The sequence below is a fragment of the Psammomys obesus genome, unplaced genomic scaffold, assembly GCF_907164565.1.
Source record: "Psammomys obesus unplaced genomic scaffold, mPsaObe1.curated_primary_1811, whole genome shotgun sequence".
NCBI lineage: Eukaryota > Metazoa > Chordata > Mammalia > Rodentia > Muridae > Psammomys > Psammomys obesus.
In genome coordinates, this window is record NW_026595981.1 from 24,499,181 (window position 1) to 24,519,969 (window position 20,789).

A 20,789-nucleotide genomic window follows, 5' to 3' on the forward strand; every position below is an offset into this window, starting at 1 on the left:
GCTCGGTAGACAGGTTGTCTCTTGGGGCGGAAGCATTGCCCCAGCACAGCAGAGTAAGGTGCGTCCTCACTGGGCTGTGTTGCACCAACCTAACGATTCTGAAACTCAAGTATGTAACTCATCATTGTGGAAATAAAGATGAAAATGCTGGCTAAGTCAGCACTGAAATGTAATCATTGTTAGTATTAAAAAAAAAAAAAAGTGTGTGTGGCGGGGGGGGGAGAGACAACATTCATGCCACAGTGCAGTATGGAGGTCAGAGAGCAAATCTCAGGAGTCAGTTTTCTTCTACCATGTGGATTCTGAGAATGAAATTCAGGGTATCAGGCTTGGTGGCTATTCCTTTACTCACTGAGCCTTCTTGCCCCACTGTTAGTATTTTAGAGTATATGTAAATATAAATTAAAAAATACAAATGTCTCAAGCCAGGTATAGTGAGTGACACACATCTTTTAATCTCAGCACTCGGGAGGCAGAGGCAGGTGGATCTCTGTGAGTTCACAACCAGCCTGGTCTACAGAGTGAGTTCCAGGACAGCCAAGGCTACACAGAGAAACCCTGTCTCAGAAAAACAAAAAACAAAAGAGCCATGACTGTTTTGATTGTTAAGTTAATATATTAAATGCCTGGCTCATAAGCTATGAATTTCAGCACATAGGAGGCAAGGGCTGACCTCAGATCTAAGACTAGTCTGGTCTATATAATGAATGCAGGCTGCCCAGACAGTGAAATCTTACCTTAAAAAAAAAAAAAAAAAAAAAAAAAAGCCAGGCATGGTTTATGCCTTTAATCCCAGCACTTTCGAGATTCAGGACAGGCAGAGCTATATAGAAAGACCTTGTTTCAAAAAACAAACAAACAAACAAACAAACAAGGCAAGTTCAGGGGCTGTGTGTTTAAGGTGTCCTAGTCTTCCAGACGACCTGAGTTCAAATCCCTACACCTCTGTTGTGCTTCTATGTACTTAAAACTGTGTTTTCCTCCGTCCCCCATCCATTCACCCTTCCTCCCAAATCTTGAGCTGATCCTGTTCCGATTTGGAGATGTCACTAAAAAATTGTGCAGACGTCTCCCAGTCGTTTGAATGGGCAGTAGAATTGCTCTCCTCTCCCAGTTTTCTTCTGGTGAACTCACACCCACACTGGATGGCTCACAACCACCTGTAGCTCCAGTTCCAAGGACTCGGATGCTGTTTTCTTGCCCTGTGCAGGCACCTGCCCTCATGTGTACATATCTATATACAGACATACAGATACACACATCATTAAAAATTAACAAAAATTAAAACTCCATGAGTTACTCCGTCTCTCTGACTCTGAGAGAAGGCTAAACGCCTTTTCCGTGGATTGCCTAAAGTTTTGCAGAAAGCTTTCCTTGGAGACAGGTCCTAGGGGCTGAACCCAGGGCCTCATGCCTGTGCTCTACCACTGAGCCGCACACCCAGCCCAACACACGTAGTTTTTTTTTATTTATCTAGTTATTTATTTAAAGATAGGGACGGGGGTCTCTGCAGTTCAGGTTGGCCGCAGGCTCGCGCCGCACTTTCAGAATGCTAGAATCACGGGGGTTCCTGGCGGGGACCCATGGGCCCAGGATACACACAACTTTCAAAGTCTCAGTCATAACATTTTTCTAGTCGAAGCTCGATATCCTTGTGCTCCCCCAAACGCGATGTAGAAACTGTTCACCTACCAGGCTTGGCTTTCGATCCACTGGGATAAATAATGTCGCACCTCGATGGGGAAATGCTGGCCGTACAGGGCCTGCATCTGATGAAGGGCATCGCCCTGGAGCTGCTGAGCCTGTATCCACATTGCCATGGCTCACAACCTGTTAAACAAAGACCTGGATTTATTTGTTTGTTTGCTTCTAGTCCCCACCCCAGCCCCTTCAAAGCCACGGGCTTAAAGAGGCAAAGGGTTTAAAAGTGAATGGTCTTTCTCCTTTTGGTATACTAAGGGTCAAGTCTTTAAATTTTTTTTCCATTATTATTGTGTGTTGTGTGCGTGTGGGTGCACACGCGCCAGGGTGAAAGTGTAGAGGTCAGAGGGCAACTCTGTGGAGCTGGTTCTCTCCTTGAACCCTTTGTGTAGGTTCCTGGGATCAGATGAGGGTTGCCAGGTTGCTCAGTAACTGCCTTTACCCCCTGAACCATCCCACCTGCCCAGGATCAACACTGTCAAACTGACTGAGCTTTATAACATTTTCAAAATGCAGACACTCAGCTCGGCTGTGGGAAGGGCCCGGCGGGTCCATGGAGCGCCGACTGATGCGGCACAAAAGGCAAAACCGCAGAGCCAGCTTTGGGGAAGGCTCTGACACCAGCTTTGCCATCCTACAGCCAGTCTTTCCTTTTATTTGAAACTGCCATGGGGGCTAAGCAGCCCTCATGCATGGCTGGCAGAGCGACCAGGAAAAGTAGCCTCGGGTTTGGTGTCCGGGCTTTGTGAAACGGAAGAGCACGCTGCCATTTGAAAAGGAGCTGAAAGAGGTGAAAAGACAGACGCCAGGCCGAGGCCCACGCGTTATCTTGGTCAGCTTAGCAGCCACGCTCCGCCACAGGGCAGAGCTTGGCTTATCTGGCCATGCTCCCCAGCGTTCATTCGCCTTTGGAGTTACTGCCGTGGGATCTGTTAAATTGCAGCATGCACAGTCCAACACAAAAACAATACATGTCAACGAGAAGAACGGACTGTTGTGCTCTATGGGTGAGGAGTGCACAGGCTTTCGGTGGGGCTTGTTGTTGCTTTTCTTTGGTAATGGAGATTGGACCTATGACCTCGACCATGGCTGAGGGCATATTCCAGGCCTCTTCTTAACTTTTTATTTGGGGACAAGAGTCTCACTCGGTTGTCTAGGCTGAGGTAACTCACTCTGTAGCCAAGGCTGGCCTTAAACTTGCCACTTTCTTTTTATTTATTTATTTATTTATTTATTTTGAAACAGGGTTTCTTTGTGTAGTCTTGGCTGTCCCGGAACTTGCTCTGTAGACCAGGCTGGCCTCGAACTCAAAGATCAGCTACCTGCCTCTGCCTCCAGAGTGCTGGGATTTAAGGCGTGCACCACCGTGCCCCACTGAACTTGTCATCCTCAAATTTAACTTAAGATTACAGGCTTGAGCCACTAGTCTCAGCAGTAGTGAGAAGTCTTTTTGTTTTTGTTTTTTAGGCAGGCTCTTGTGGTAGAACATGTCTATAATTTTAGAGCTCAGGAGGTGAAGGCAGGAGGATCAAGAGTTCAAAGCCAGCCTGGACTTCCTGAGACCCTTATCTTAAAGAAACAACACCAAAACCAAGACAAATAGCACCAAAGAAAGCATGCTTCAGAAAACGGCTTTCTGAAACTACCAGGAACCTTTTCAGACAGACCTGAGAACTTAATGTATGTGGCAGAGCACTTCCGGGATTCCCCAGACAGGAGAAAGCCAAACCCTGCTCTGACGCTGCTTTCTGTAAAGTGGGACTGTGCATCTTGACTCCCATCTGAAAACGACTTAGCAGCTGATTTCTCCTAAGGACTATGTGACAGCCATGGTCCGGTGCACTGGACCTGGGTTTTGTTGACTACCAGAGTTGACACATGTGTGCCAGGAAACAAAGATCCCTCTCTGTGAGCAGTGGCTGTCTGATCGAGTGACACTGAGCTATTTATGGGACGAGTCAGTTAGCCAACAACGAGGTGTGGGGTGGGAGCCGGTTACCTATTTTAGATGCCGCTATAGAACAGTTGAATGGTGCGTGATTTGACTGGGGGCTTTCAGGCGTTAGGGCTGGGGCAACAGTGAGATTTTCCCAGACAGCGAATTTCAGTGGGTGTGAGTTCACCAGAAGAAAACTGGGAGAGGAGGGCAATTCTACTGCCCATTCAAACGACTGGGAGACGTCTGCACAATTTTTTAGTGACATCTCCAAATCGGAACAGGATCAGCTCAAGAGTTGGGAGAAAGGGTGAATGGATGGGGGGCGGAGGAGAACACAGTTTTAAGTACATAGAAGCACAACAGAGGTTTCAGGTAGCAGTCTTCCGTTGTTAAAAACAAGGATGAGAAGGCTGGAGAGGTGGCTCAGTGGTTAAGTACACGTGTTGCTCTTGAAGAAGACCTGGGTTTGGTTCCCAGCACCCACATGATGGCTCACCACCATCTGTAACTACAGTTCCAGAGCATCTGACACCCTCTTCTGGTCTCCGAGGACACTGCACACAGGAAGTGTTCAAACATACATGCCTCCACTCACACGGATAAAACCAACTCAAACACATCTTATTAAAAAAACAAAAAAACAAAAGCAAACAAACAAGGACTGGGCCAGGAAGATGGCTCAGCTAGCAAAGTGTTTGCCTTGCAAGCTTGAGGACCCAAGTTCAAATCCTAGAACCCAGGTAAATAAGCCAGGCAGCGTGCTGCACACTTGTAATCTCAGTGCTGGAGAGGTAGAGGCAGGTGGACTGCTGAGGCTCATTGGCCAGTCAATCTGACCTAATTGTCCAACTCCAGGCCAATTAGAAACTGTCTTTAAAAAAAAAAAAAAAAAAAAAGAGGCTGGGTAGGGTGTCCCAGTCACAAAGCAGAGGCAGGTGGCTATTCGTGAGTTCAAGGCCAGATTGCTCTGTATAGCAAGTTTCAGGCCTGCCAGGCCTACATAGTGAGACCCACCCTGTCTCAATCCTAAAATGAGAAGGCTCTGAGGTCAACCTCAAGCCTCCACAAGCGTACCTACCACACTCTGTAGACCTGTAGAACTCTGTAGAACTTTGAAGGACCCGAGGGGGTGATGGTCTTCACTTTCATCCCACACGTCTGTAATTTTTTTTTCCGTCTAGTTTTCATTTCTTTCCCCCCGCCCGAACTCCAATAGAAAGAAGGAAAGAGGACCTGTCTTACTGCCCTGTCCCCAAAGGACATGTGTAGCAGCTCAGCACAGAAAGCGACAAAAAGATATTCGCTAACCCAGCGCTCCCTACCCCTCCTGACGCTGCGACCCTTTGATACAGTGCCTCATGCCGTCGGGGACCCGTCCCCACAACTGTAAAACTATTTTCATTGCTATTTCATAACCGTGATCTTTGCTTCTGTTGTGAATCGTAATGCAAACACCCATGCTTTCTGGTGGTCTTAGGCGACCTCTGCGAAAGGGTTATTCGACAGCTCCCCCTACCCCCAAAGGGGTTGTGACCCACACAGGTAGAGGACCGCTGTGCTAAGTGGACAAATACGGAAAGATTTCACGAGTCCCGTTGGTCAAGCTTATCGCAGGAGCCTATTATTGTTTTGGGAGAGAGAGACCCAGCTCAACTCAGCGGCACACACCTGTAATCCCCGCACTCCGTAAGCAGGCGGGAGGGCTGTGAGTTCGAGGCCAGCCTGGGCTTACACGGTGCTACCTTGTCTCTCAGAAACAATCACTAGGTAGCCCTGGCTGGTCTGGGACTTAACATTGCAGACCAGCTAACCTTGAGCTCCCAGAGATCCACCTGCCTCTGCCTCCTGAGTGTTGGCATGAACAAAACCAGAGACAGAAGTGCTGTGGGGGTGTGCCATGATAGGCAGGGTGCTGCACCAGGCGCGGTGCGTGTCTTAAGCTCTATATTTGTTCTCAGTTTTTATTAAAGAGTGGAATGCTGAGCTCTGAGGATTTGTCAGAATATTTTTTATGATTTCAGCTCACGTTGTGGTACTTTTTTTTTTTTTTTAATAGCACGATACTTGAAAGGTAATAGCTGACAAATACAAAGTGGTAATTGCCTTATTTTGATAAATGCAGTATAGTTTCTCCCAACATAGAAGTGTTTTAGTGGCGGCTACAGAGCAGCTTGCTTACTGCCGGTCGAGAAGGGTACAGGCAGCAGGAAGGAATGTGGGCGCTCCCAGCCCAGGGAGGTGATAAATGTTGAGTGACAGACCTGATGATTAGGCTGACATGGTCATTACGCATTGTATGTACGAGATAGCATGCCTTTCCCCAAATACGGAAAGTTTGTGTCAAATGAAATTAAAAGAATATATATATATATAATAAAAGCCACATTAAGTAGCACCGTCATTTTCATTTTCCGTTTAAACCATGGCTTTTATCCACATGGACTGTGAGTGGCTTATGGAGGTCGTTAAGTACCTCCTGGCCCTCTTCCCTCCACTTCCTAAATGCTAATTCCAGACAAAAAGCTGCTCCCACTCCTCATCAGCTTAAGCTCGGAATATCTGTAGTGTAAATAGTGCTTTTCTCCCAGGCCTGTCAGCACCCTTCACCCTCCTCAGGTGAAGGAGGAGGGTGCAGCATGTGTGCAGCATGCACACAGGTGTCATCGGGGTCCTGTCCCTCATACCTACTGTCTATCCAGCCACCAGCTGCTGCTCCGCCAGCATGGAGGCGGCCTGCCACGCGCATGCTCTGCTCTGCCTATTGACAGGCAGTTCAGCCTTCAGTGCGTGACATTCTGACAAGGGAAGTGGTTTCTCTCTCACAGGGGCCGATCTAAACACTGGGAAATGGATTCGCTCTCGTATTTTTAGGACCCAGTTGACAACCTGCTGAGCTCTGGGCAGCCATGATTGGGGCGTCCATAGCCTTCCAGAGCCAGCCACACAGCAGCAAAGCCTGGACGCAGAGTGCTGTACCTGCTAAATACACTCAGCACCCATGTTGACCCAGAACATCTGGACCTAGCCAAGCGTGGGGGAAGTCAAACAAAGGGGCCAGAGGTGCCTGTTTATAAAAACCTCAGTGTTGATTGCTCACAATGTTGCAGTTTTGCTGAAAGCCAAAGGAAGGCGCTGCCTACTAGGCAGGTGATAGGAATTATTTTGCATCAATAGCAACTATTCTCCTATCAGAAACTTTCCCTTCGACAAATACATCTTTAGGTCAGCTCCGGGTAGCGCAGGCTGGCCCCTAGCATTGAACTCACTATGTAGTTCAATGCCAGGCCCTCCTGAGTAGGATTATATACAGGTGTGTTCTATTACTCCCGTACTGGGGATGAAACCCACAGCTTTGTGCCTTTTAGACAAGAGCTCTACTAACTGAGATATGCTCCCAGCCCCAAACACGAACCTTTACAAAGAAAACCATCACCCTTTGAAGGTTTTCAGAGCACTGGGGACTGTTTAGCTGTAACTACCCTGGCAGAAGGCAGGTGCCCTGGCTGGACGCTCCCACTGCAGCTATGCCAATGGACTGAACAAATTCCAGCTCGAGGAGAGAAGAGGGTTTAAGGTACGTGCAGAGAGATTTGGTTTGCTGGGTTAGTTTTTTTTTTTTTTTTTTATATTTGGAGCTTTTATCATTGCTGAAGTTTTCTTTTGTGTGTGTGGGGGGTGGCAGAGCTTGAACCCAGGGCCTCCTGGAAGCCAGGTGAGCACTGTATAACAGTAAGCCATGTCCCCGGTAGAACTAGGGTAGAAAACGAGATTAACGCTCCAAAGATGTCGCTGAACTCAGCGACTTACAGTTCTTCAAAACATCTGCCCTCCTAACCTCTCTGTGCCTCAACCTCCAAACTCACTAAATGAGGAGGAGATGTGGTTGTTTGGGGAAGGGGTTGAATAAGAACGGGTTAATATGTGAGTCAGGTGTGTTGGCGAACGCCTGTAATGCCAGCGCTCAGGGAGGCAGAGGCAGGCGGGTCTCTCTGAGTTTGAGGCCAGCCTGCTCTACAGAGTGAGTCCCCGGGACAGCCAGGGCTGTTACAGGGAAACCTTGTCTCAAAACCAAAACAAACCCAAACCAAACCAAAAGCAGGTTGGTTACTATGTGTGTGACGCAGCACCTGAACACAGTCAGCCACCCAGAAGAGCCGACCTTTCACACACTTACAGGAGGGACTTTTTTTTTTTCTCCTCACCTCCACCTTAACCCAATCCGGCAAACTTTTTCCAAAGTCAGTTCTCTAACTGACGAACAGCTCTGGCTCTCCGTCTGCTTGACCAGTAACATTCCGCAGGATAGATTTTACTCTCCTTTGAAAATAAGGTATTCTTTCTCTTCGTCTTACTGCATTGTGCGCATCTGCACACTCCTGCACGCCCCGCAGCATGCCTGTGGCGGCCAGAAGATAGCTTGCGGGTGTTTGCGCTTTTTTCCTACTCTGTGAGTGCTGAGGATCGAACTCGGGTTGTCAGACTTGGTGGCAATCACCATTATCCACTGGGCCATTTTGCTGGCCCCCGATACTCCGATTTCTTAATCAAGTTCACCAATACATGGACGACTATGGACAAGAACCTATGGGAGGGCAAGGGCAGAGGCACGGTGAGTCCTGTTCTCCTGACTCGAAAGGAGGGCACTGAAAACTGTGGCGAACAGCTAGGGTTATAGGCACACGCACACACACACATGCACACACACACACACGCGTGTGCGCAAACATGCTCGTACACTGTGAATCCATCCTTGGAATGTCTGTTGGACCTTTGGGGAAGTGATGAAACTCCATTAGGGTTGGACAGTGGTGATGGCTGTAGTATTTATTGTCCGAAAGACAATAAATTCTGGGCATCTGGGCATCTTAGAAGGGTGATGGGGCCAGCAAAATGGCTCTTGGGTAAAAGCACTGGTCGTACAAGCCTGGTGACCCGAGTTTGACCCCTGCTACACACAGTGGAATCAAAAGCAAACACCCAAAAGTTGTCCTCTGACCTCCACAAGCATGCCCATAGCACAGGCACATCCACAAACACATCCTACACACACACACACACACACACACACACACACACACACACACAAAAAAAAGCTTTTTTACTGTCAAACAAGAAAAAAAGGTGACTTTCTATGATATTTGAGTCTATCTCAATAAAGCCGTTATTGACGAAGAAACAAAAGCCAGGCATGGTGGCACACACTTTTAATCCCAGCACCAAGATATAGAGGCAGGCAGGTCTTTTTGAGGCAGAGGCCAGCCTGATCTCTGTATCAAACTCTAGGCCAGCCAGGGCTACACAGTGAGACCCTGTATTTAAAAATTAAAACAGAGACAGAAGCAGAATAGTTGGGCCCATCTCTCAATGTCGAGAGGCCCTATCTGTGCTGTGTCCTGCTACTGCTGCCCAGAGCTGCCCATGTCCCAAGGACTTGTGGTGAGCTGTCATGTCACTCTCTGTACTTTCCCTCACGTTGTCACATTTCATAATTTGAAGAGAAAGAAGGAGAAAATAGAATGGGAAACCTAATACTGGGAGACTCTGATTTTAGCGGAGGCAAGCTGGCAGACGGACTATATAAACACTGGCTTAGGAGAGGAGCCAGCCAGCCTCACAAATTGTTAACCATCCCCCCCCCCGCCCACCCCCAGTACCCGCTGAGGACCACCGAGGGACCCTGGGAGGATACAGGTCCCTGGTCATGTTGACGGCCTCACTGTCAGCGTCAACATTACGGCTGTATTAGGTGGTGATGGTTGCCGGATAGGAAGAGACAGAAGATACTAAACACGGTGATGGGGGATTAAGACTGTGTTGTACTGGCCTGACATCAAGCAAAGGTTAGAGTGAAATGACCACATCTAAAAGTAGGTCAATACCAGAGCCATCTGCCCTTTAAAAAGAAAACAAAACCAAAAAAAAAAAAAAAAAAGACCTGTAACACTAGCTCATAAGCAACCAGAAAAGTAATTCTCTTTCAGTTAAAAAAAGAAATCATATTATTAGGCAGATAGGAAGGGAAACAGGAGTGAAAGTGTTTGTCCCACAAAGAAACAAACAAGGAAACATTTGTCCAGGCAGCACAGATAATAACACTGTGGGATGACAGTCAGGCATAAATCTTCATGTCAGAGCCAGGTCACCACGTCTTAGTTACTTTGGGAAGAAGAGAGGTAATGAAGGGAAGGATGGGCGGGAAAAGAAGGAGGGCGCTACTTGGTGGGTGCAGGAAGTCCACTAGCGGGTTCTCGTACATTTAAAAGTTCTCAGCTAAATACAACAGGTATTTATATCATCACGACACGCTTAAGTTCACAGCCTAAAGTGGGCTGGGCTGGGGAGGCCGCTCGTTCGATGAAGCGCTGACCACTGACAGTACTGTCATTAGGATCCGAGTTCAAGCCCTGGGACCCATGTAAAACAGCGGCATGTGCGCGTAATCCCAGTGCTGGGAAGGCGGTCATGAGGATACCTGGAGCCTGCTGCCCGCTCTAGCCCAGTTGACCAGGGCCAGGTTCACCGATACCCAGTCTCAACCTCCCCACTGCTGTGACCCTTTAATACAGTTCTTCATGTTGTGGTCACCCCCCAACATAAGATTATTTTAGTTGCTACTTCGTAACTGTAATTTTGTTGCTGTTATCATATGCTGAATCATAATATAAATATATCTGTTTTCTGATGGTCTTAGGTGATCCCTGTGAAAGGTCTGTTAGACACTCCCCAACCCCCCACACAAAGGTTACAACCCACAGGTGGAGAAATGCTACTGTGGAGCAATTAAGACACCCAACATTAAGCAGGCTGGTGATGCATGCCTGTAATCCCAGCACTCAGGGAGGCAGGGGCAGGCGGATCTCTGTGCATTCAAGGCCAGCCTGGTCCAGGACAGCCAAGGCTAAACTGAGAAACTCTATCTCAGGGGAAAAACAAAAACAAAACAAAACAATAACAAAAACAAACCAACATTGACCTCTGACCTCTATGCATGTGCACCCACACCCACCCACACACACACACACACACAGTAGACCCAGACAAGGAGCATCACGGCTGCTAAAGCCATGGGTGATGCCAGTCTCTGGGAACAGCTGCATGCTTTTTACTAGTCACAAAATAAAGAGACACAGCCCAGTGGTAGAGCTCTGGCCTAGAATGCACAAGGCCCTACTATCAATTCCCTGAACCTCGAAAACAAAAAGAGAAGGGAAAGGATACATCAGTAGGTGAATCTGGCAAATAAAACTCTAACAGAGGGGTTGGACAACGCTGAGCATAGGGCAAAGTGTCACTTACATCTCCAGATTTGACACGCTGAGAAGAAAACAAACGAAATTATGAAGAATCAGGAAGAAACAATCAACAGTGCCCCCTATTCTGCAGCACATGGACACTGGAACAACAGAGGCCATTAGCATGCCATCGCACCTCTCCCCACCATCACCCCCACACAGGATGATAGAACACACACGGAACTCTCTGTTGCTCAAGATCTTCCAGCTGAGAAACAGCATGCAGCACTGGGGGCTGCTCTGCTGGAGAAATGTATATAACAGCTATAACTAAAGGACACACCTTAAAAAGAAAAGAAGAGAAAAAAGAAAGAAAGAAGGAAGGAAGGAAGGAAGGAAGGAAGGAAGGAAGGAAGGAAGAAAGAAAGAAAAAGACTCAAGAACCAGACAAAAGCACTGGTGCACACCTTTAATCCCAGCACTGGGGAGGCAGAGGCAGTTGGGTCTCTGTGAGTTCTAGGCCAGCCTGGTCTACAAAGCGAGCCCAGGACAGCCAAGGCTACACAGAGAAATGCTATCTCAAAAAGAAAAGAAAAGAAAGGAAGAAGAAAAAAACAAACAAACAAACAAATTCCCTTAAATCCAAATTGTAATCGCTAAGGAATGTCGGAAAACAAAACAAAAAAGAACAAAGCAAAATTGCTTTAGAAACACAGGAGGCACGAGAACTGGGATATAACTGTCAAGGGCACATTAAAAACAAATTCACAGGTGGAGAGATGGCCCATCCTGTTTCGACATGTTTACGGCTAAGCCTGATGATCGGAGTTCAATCCCCGTGACCCACATGACGAAAGAGGGTTGTCCTCTGATCTTGGTTGTGAGGGCTCCCTCACACACACACAGATAGAGATAAGTCTTTGTTTTTTAAGCAGAAACAGCTTTAAATTTCATCACTGAGAGAATTAGGGAAGGTTAACCATGGCCTCTATGTTGGATATTGTTGTGTTTTCTGTGGCCTTAAACTGGCTATCTAGCAGAGGATGACCCAGGAAGTGTGACTCTCCTGAGTGCTGGGATGACAGGCCCGGGGCTGCAGTGCTGAGGACCCAGCCCGGGGGCTTGCACAAGCTAGGCAAGAGCTTCACTGGCTATGAAGGGCACATCTCCAGCCCTCGAGTCAGCATCGACACTCTTGAGAGTGACACGGTGTTGAGGCTGAGCAAGGGGGCGCCCTCGTTCTCAGTGGGCGCACTCCAGCCTCCGAGGCTGAGGGGTCACAAAGTCTGCGCTCTCACCTTCAAAAGAAGGGAAGCGTGGTGTGTGAGGCAGTGATAACATAGATGTGGCAACTGCTCACAGTTGGTAAAGTCTGTCTGGGGCTCACTGTTCTGGTCTTTCAACTTCCCAGGACACTAACTTATTTCTTTTCAAAATCTGCAGAATTAAGAGCAAACATTTAAAGGAGGAAAACAAGGCCGGTGACTCCACGGGCTGTGCGTTGAGCAAGGAGGATGCCAGCACATTTACCTGTGCATCATCGTCTCCAAGCCCAAGCCTAACGGGCAACTTGAACAGCCATTAGAGAAGAATTACCGCCGTACCGTTTTCCAGATGACCGTGGGCATTTGCTGCAGACCATAAATAATGGCATCTGTGTTACAGAAAATAAGAAACATGTCCCCGGTATTTTCTTCATTAAAATTCATAGCCTCTCTCATCCCATTGAGAGTTGCAGTACTGTTTCCACTTAGCGAAAATTTGCTTTGAAGAGTGTTTTGTTCTAGGTCAATTCTTAAGGACGGCCATTAGTTAAACAGTATGAGCTATCACGGAAGAAACTGGAAATAAACATAGACTAGGAGGACGGGGAAGCTGTAGCGTGTTGACCGGATGGAATGACGCTCAGCCGTCTATACAAATCCCATCTATACACACCACGCACAGAGGCCAAACCACGCGGAAACGCAAACACCGTGTCAGCGCGCCTCCGGGGATTCAGAAAACGGTGTAGCAGGAGTGTGTACAGAAGGCCACTGAAGAAAACTCGGAGAGAGGCTTAGAGACGGGAAAGCACCTGCTACGTTAGGCAAAGGCGTCCTGATCCTTTTGTTTATTATTTTATTTTATCTTTTGCTGCAGTTGTTAAATTATGTCTAGAATCTGGGAGTGTGTTCTTGGCATGAGTGAGGCCAAAGGCTTGAGTCCCACCCCCATATCACAAGCTAAATAAACCTGTCAAGATATAACAGTTGAAATATAAAATTAGTGACAAGGGACACTCCACTAAGGACCGCTCTGTGGGAACTACACAGGATGGCGTGGGGAGGACAGCACGGGCTGTAATGCCAGAGCTTGGAAGTCTGAGGAGATAGGATCCGAAGTTTAAGTCCAGCCTGAACCACACGGTGAGTCCCTGAAACAAAGACACAAAACACACAGAAAGGGGCGAAAGTACCGGGTTCAGTTGTTAAGAGTTTGCGGTGTAGCATTGAGGACCAGAGTTCAGATCCCGGCACCAACACAACAAGCTTGGCAAATGACTGTCACTCTGTCTCAGAGGGATCCAGCATCTTCTGGTCTCCCACTCACGAACCCGTACATACGTGTGCACATGAAACCACGTACACACACACACACACACACACACACACACACACGATAATTACTCAATTTTTTAAAGACACAGGAAGAGAGTATTTCCCAACATGTCAGTGTCTGGGTTATGACCCTGCCTCACCAACTAGTTATCCTTGACTTAAGTAGGACATGAAACAGTAGAATTTGAGTAATAAAATATTTCTTTAAAGGAATGCAATCCTATCACTTTCAGATACTTAGCAACTTAATATGTTTTTAAGTGGTGGGTGAAGCTTACGAGCGGCTAAGATTAACGGAGAACTGACGGCTATTTATACATGCTGTCAGCTCCCTTTTCACCCTTGGCAGGACCAAAAAACTTGACAGCAACTGTTGACAGAACGAGAAACCCGGAAAACCATTCAGAACAGTACAACCCTTCCTTCAAAAGTCACACTTCTGGCCTGTGAATCACACACCTGCCCGCAATTGGCGGGCATGATGGCCCTGGACAGGGAAGAGCAGCAATTCAAGGCCTCTGGAAAAAGCTGCTGGGATGAGAAGAGGCAATCCAACACCTCAGCTCTCCACTCCTGGACTTAACTCCTACTCAAAGGCTCACAGAACTGGGAGACACAGGCTTGGTTGGTTGGTATCAGCTTAGTTTGCACCAAGGACCAATACGTAGCCCAGGCTGGACAGGAACGATGTAGCCCAGGCTGGCCTCGATCTCTCAGTCCTACTGCCTCAGTCTGAGTGTTAGCGTTGCAAGAGTGAACCCTGTACCACTTATGAACATCAGCGTTCACCCTCGTTCAACAGCCTTCGCCATCAGCAGTCAAGCTAGAAACAGACCAGGAGTACATCGGAAAAGCACACCTACCTACCGAGCCCGAATCAAACGTAGGTTCAGGTTACTCTATTGCGTACATTTACATGAATTATCATCCATTTTTACTTTGGGTCACAGACATGGTATCTGAATAACAGTTTCTTGCTTAGAAAATTAAAACGTTTTCCTGCCAGGAAAAAAAAAAAATGGTTACGGGGGAAAAAAAAAAAAAAAAAAAAGGAAAAAGAAAAAGAAAAAAAAAAAAAAAAGGTTATCCAGGTAGGAGAATCAATATCGGGGCTTTTGACGCTGAGATGAGTTGAGATTGTAGTACGCCGTCCGCCTCACTACCGTTGGGAGTCTGCCATCGAACGGAGTCACTTTGGCTAAAACTGCTTTTCTGGGAAAAGATCTTCCCTCACTAGGCAGCAAACTAGCACATATAAGCTCAGCTCAGCGCCGCGATCAGGGGCTGTTGCAGGGGCCCCGGCTCCTAATGGCTTGTGCCCGAGGCAGCCGGGCGAGAGGCAGAACTCTGCACTAGGGCACCATTCACCGTCTGCGGTGTTACAGGAAGAAGCAAAGAGCAGCGATTTCCTTCCAAAAGGTCAGCTGCTTCAGACAGACCAAACAGAAGGCTGTAAGTTCTCGCCAACTTCCCCTCTGCAGCTAGTACGCAATCACATTCTGTTTCCAGTAAAGCGCCCAAGAAAAACAAGCAAGCGGAGACCCAGAATCTCTGCCACCAACGGGCCGAGGCTGCCTAGCTTAAAAGCAATAAAGAACACGAGGCCCTGTGCACCGGGTAGGCCAGGGCACCGTTTAGAATGGCCAGAGTGAGGTCATACTTGGCCAAGAATGATCTTAGATTTTAAGAGTTTGTTTGTTTTTTTCTTTTGTGTGCCGTGGCGTACGTGTGCCAGGCAGACAACAGAGTCTCTTCTCTCCATCCACTTTTTGGGTCCCAGTAACCAAACTTGGGTCCCCAAGCTCGGTGGCGAGCGCCCTTTACCCACTGAGCCATCATGCTGGCCTCCCCATTGTTGTACTTTACATGAAAAATCCAGAAGCCTGTATCTAAAAATATGATAGTAATCTGATGATAAGAGTGACATTTAAGGTCTCTGCGTGACTGACAAAATTAAAATGTCAGCCTTTTCTTTTCTCAGACTAAAGGCAAAACCAGCCATGGGGCTGGAGAGTTGGTTCAGCGGTTGAGAGCATGGACTACTACTCCAAAGGACCTGGGTTCAATTCCCAGCACCCACAGGCGGTTCACAGCTGTCTGTGACTCCAGTTCCAGGGGATCCGACGACACCCTCACACGGACAAACATGAAGGTAAAACACCAATGTACACAAAACAAAAATAAGAAATTATAAAAAAAAATTAAAACAAAACAATCAAACTAACAAAAGCCTCACCACCTACTATGCCTAGCAGGCACTCACTCAGTGCTAAAACCCCAGAGGCCACAGAAAATGCACACACAGCTTCCAGACCCAGAGAAAAGATCACTAAACTGATGAGCAAAGAGAGGTTTAAAGTCTTCTTCAGATAGTAATTCCAAATGTTTAAAATGGCACTGAAGATTTTAGTCGTGTCCCCCCCCCTCCCCCCCGCTTCCAACAGCACTGTGTCCCGACAGAGTTCGTGAGTGAAAAGAGCACGGAACTACAGAAGAACCTGCATTCGGTTCTCCCAGAGGCAGCAACAGTGTGAAGAAGAAGGAAGAGAAATGAAGGCTTTAAGTTTCTCCGCCTGATCAGTTCCTGCTTTAACTCTTTACACACCATCATGTGGTGGGCTAGACTGGGAAGATAGCTCAGTTGGTAAAGAATTTGTCTGGGAAGCACAAGGACCTGAGTTCAAATCCCTAGAGCCCACAGTGGTAAATGTCTTTACAATGGCAAGACAGGAGGCAGACAGGAGGTAGCTGGTTTTGATAATACAGCCTAATTGATTAAGTTCAAGGCCAGCAAGAGACCTTGTCCAACAAAAGGTGGGAAGGTGGCTGAGGAATGATACACAAAGTTGTCTTCTGATCTCCCCACACATGGACACACACACACAGAGGAGAAAAAAAACAAATGAAGAGTCCCCGTGAGAGGCTCACAAGACATGCCTTCGGCTCCATGTGGTTTCTAACTAACTACTCTCTCTCGGGTTGTGGTGGCAACAGAGACCCCAGGCTTTTTGTGGGAGGTGCTCTTCTGCAGAAGCCAGGCTTTGATCCCCCAGCGCTTAACCCCAGCCTCAGAGCACCCAGGACCAGATGAAGACAATTGAAAGCTCCTGGGGTGAAAAAAAAAAAAAAAAAAAAACTTGTTACATAGGCTAAATTAAGCTACGTGCTGCAAACTGTTTCATGTCGACACAAAGAAAGCTACTTAATTTCCATTCTCTGCTCCACAGCGGGAGGGGGTGGGCACTCGGGGGAGAAGGCGATGGTCCTGGTAGCAGAAGGAATGACAAACACCGAGGAGCTGTTACCACGCGCCCTGGGCAGCTGTGCCCTGTGCATGTGTCCTCAGTGAGTCTCCCAAGGACGCCTGAGGTGTCTCTAACGGTGTCACTATGCTGCAGATGAGGCAACAGGCTTAAGACCGGAGCTCTCAGATTCCCGGAGAGGCCTCGCGCCTTCAGAGGACAGGCGCTCATTAGAAATCCTCACTCTTAATGGCCATCAAGATGAGTCAGTGGAGGAAGGCATCAAACCTGACACCTGAGTTTGACTCCTGGGAGGGACCCACACAATGGAAACCAATTCTTTGACGTCCACACACACACTGTGGCTATACACATGCACTTGAGAGCCCGCGCGCGCGCATGCACACACACACACACACACACACACGCACACGCACACACGCACACACACATTAAACATTTCTTTTAAATGAAAAAAAATCCTCCTTTAGCCAAAGCAGTTTTTTCTGAAGCACACCTCTGTCTGGGGCTGCCTTACAGTCAAAGCTACAGAACAAGGTGCCCCGGAGTGCAACTTCCAGACAGACACAACCCAAAAGAAAGAAATCAGGGTCCTTCCGGATGCCTTCAAGCATAACTGGAGGAAGCCATAGCAGGGTTTGGTGTGTCATCTTTGTCTTCTGAACCGGTCAGAAGTCAGTCAAAAGCTTGAGGTTGTAAGGGGAGCCGGGGGAGGGCCACTCTGGAAGAGGACGGACGGCTCTCCGTTCAGGTTAAAACCTTGGCCTGACAGCTCATGGCTGGAGTGGGCACTGAGTCGTGTTAAGATGCCAGCTGTACTGTTCTTGTTCATCCCCAAAACTCATCACAGGCCATACTCAGCTCCTGTTTTTGTTTCTGCTTCTAAATAAAGGGACAATGTCACTCATACCAATGAGAAGGTAATCCAACAGCTATCCTAGGGGTCAGGGTAGGGTGGTCTAGGGAAGGGGGCTAAAGCCGAGCACCATCTGGGAAGCTGTTTACACGGCAGCAGTAATTTAGCATCCGTTTACCTAGTGCTGCTGGTGCACCTAAGACTAAAGAGAGGGGTAAGCGCCTGCGCTGCTAGATGCTGATTGGTTGGGAGATGCAGCGCCACCTACGCTGCCATCTGGGTGTGCATTAAATAAGAGCTGAGGGGCAAGCATCCTCAGCGCTCAGCAAGCCATGCTACAAAGGATGGAGAATGGGAGGCAACCTCTGGACTCCACCATATGCGTGACACGCCAAGGAGGAAATCGAGGACAAGGACACCTGGCAATCCCAAGCTCCTAAGAAAGAAGGTCCCTCGAACACTTCCACACCCTAGTGAGAAACAGAACCACAGCGATGCGTGTGTGCTGTCTTCCATCATTTTGATTATCTCGGTTTTTTTTTTTTTTTTAAAGACACTGCATTATCTCCTCAGAGTTACAACCTACCCTGCGCTCTGCACAGCACAGGGTAGGTATCTGGTAATTGAGTATCACACATAATTTCAGTAGATCTCCGTGTTACAAACGGAACCGAATGGGGAGGAATAGATGATAGGCCAATTATTTCCTTCAATGTGTTATTTTTAACATGTTATTTGAGTCCTTATTATGGGAGTAATGGGAGTGAATCACATTTTATAGAAACGGTGACGGAGGTTTTGACTCATCATTAGTGTTAATCAACAGATGAACCACCCATAAACATCGTGACAAGTTTGTAAATTAGAGCTAACGTCTCACGGCAGCGACTCCGAAGAAGAGAATGACATGGGTTGTGATAATGCTGATCTGAGTGTGAAGTTAAAAAAAAAAAAAAAAATTCCCTTCATCTCCATGCAAACTGAACTGTTTCCTTTCATGATGTTGCGAGAAAGAAGCTGAGTTTAAGTGGAAGGGGCGGCGTTCACCAACGGCAGCTGAGCGCTCCCTCAGTTACCATGCCTGCCACTAAATGCCACCCGGCGAGATTTATTGCCATGCCAAAACAACGCCATGAGGACCGACACCCCGGCACAGATTAAGGTTAGGCGGGTGACTCAGGGCTCACGGCATCTGACAACACAGAACCTATGTTTGTTTGTTTCTTCCTCCCGAGAGTTCTTCAACTGTGGGACACATCGCCAACTCAAGATGATATTTCAGTAGAAACAGCCACCTTTGACTACAGACGCTTTTAAAATTCGAGATGTCTTTTCCACGGAGTATGGTAGGCTTAGCTACGGACGTCCCCTGTCCCTGCCAAAAATGACAAGCTGCTTGCTCAAAAGCTGCCACTAATTAGCCGCTGCTGTAAAGAACACCAAAGGACGTGCCAACGAAAGCAGATTGGGATGAGGGAAGGCCCCATAACGAGGAGTGGGAAGCAGAGCCTATCTGTGGCTGGTGAACTGTACACACACACACACACACACACACGCAGGCAATCTAAATCTGGGAGGAGTGGGGGTGGGGAAAAACGGCTATAGATGCCAGTTCCTCTTTAAACAGGAAGGGAAAGGGAGGGAGGATGCTCCTGGGGCGCCGGTGTCCACAGACTCCTATCACTGCCCTTTCCACCTTCCCAGCATGGGTAAGTCTTCACTGTCGGGTTCTCTGTCTCTGCGTACAATAGCACCGGCGTTTGTAATCGCCATAAAAAAAAAAAAAAAAAAAAAAAAAGGCAATTCTAGAAGCGCTTTTCACCTCCTGTCGGCTTCAGCTGAAACATTTACGGTTCTGGATTGAACTGTTGGTCTATGGTTCACGGGTTGAGGAATGGAGTCAAGGGAAGCAATGTGGGTCCACCTGATGGGAAAAAAAAAAAAAAAAAAAAAAAGAGCCCGGGGGGATCCCTGAGGGTTCCCGGCTGGCCGGCCAGCCTAACCAGTCCAGTAAGAGACTGTCTCAACAGACAAGATGGGAGCTGGGAGCTTGCTCAGTGGTGATTGTTTGGCGATGACCTGAGTTCACACCCCTGGAACCCACATGACTTTCTAGTGGGCACAGGAGCTCCAGCCTTGGGACATGGAGACGGGGTTCCCAGAGCAAGCTAGCCGGCGACACTAGCCGTATCTGCAAGCTCTGGGTTTAGCGAGATCCTGCCTCGGCGATTGAGGTGGAAGAACAATCAAGGATGATTCTTGACAATAACCTCAGGTCTTTACATATGTGTGCACATGTGCGCACACACACACACAGGAACACGGAAGAAGAAAAAAGGTGGAACAGCTCCTGACATCTGACCTCCACACAGGCACACGCACACACACACACACACACACACACACACATACACACAAACACACACACACACACACACACATGCACCTGTACACACACAAACACACATGCACCTGAACACACACTCTCACAAACACACATGCACCTGTATACACACACACACACACACACACACACACACACAGGAACATGGAAGAAGAAAAAAAGTGGAACAGCTCCTGACATCTGACCTCCACACAGGCACATACACACACACACACACACACAAACACACATGCACCTGTAAACACACATACACATGCACCTGTACACACACACACACACACAAGTTCAGAACCAGAAGCTAAGGTGTAGCTCAGTGTTAGCGTTGGAGCCCAGGGCCCTGGGCCCAATCCCCAGCACCAAAAAACCCAAGATTGTATCTGAAAGCTAAATTCAGATTTCTTTTTTTCTTTTTGAGTCAGGGTCTCAGGTAGCACAGGGTGGCTTTGAATGTGCTGTGAAGTGAAGGCTTGTCTTGAAATCCTGATCCTCCCCCACCGACATCCCCGAGGTCAGGAATTATCACACTTGGAACACTTCTCATTCTCCAGGGCCCTCTCCTCGTCCCTCCTTGTTAGGTCTGTAAAAACATTATAGATAGCCCTGCCTTTGCTTTCACACTCGGGAACCTTTGCATCTCTCTCCTTTAAGGTGCTCTACTATGGAGGTGGGATTAGCTCATTTCTATGTGGACCCAGAGGGTCAGGTTGCCTCTGTATCAGCTATTCCAAAAAATTAGAATGAACAAGAAAAGAAAGAAAGAAAGAAAGAAAGAAAGAAAGAAAGAAAGAAAGAAA

The 20,789-nt window shown here is 47.7% G+C and overlaps 1 protein-coding gene across 3 annotated transcripts in view; it reads right to left on the reverse strand.

Moving 5' to 3' along the window:
- The window catches only part of Stat5b (signal transducer and activator of transcription 5B), a 69,637-nt gene that overhangs the window by 26,533 nt on the left and 22,315 nt on the right, over nucleotides 1-20,789 (reverse strand). The window contains exons 1-2 of one of the 3 annotated variants that reach the window (XM_055619599.1): nucleotides 14,336-14,424; nucleotides 1,693-1,830 (exon numbers count right to left, since the gene is read on the reverse strand). In XM_055619599.1, the coding sequence (XP_055475574.1) occupies nucleotides 1,693-1,820 (128 nt within the window). In that variant the 5' untranslated portion in view covers nucleotides 1,821-1,830; nucleotides 14,336-14,424. Of the gene's footprint in view, nucleotides 1-1,692; nucleotides 1,831-14,335; nucleotides 14,425-20,789 lie in introns of those variants that run through there. The other 2 variants (XM_055619600.1, XM_055619598.1) reach the window with 2 other exon arrangements.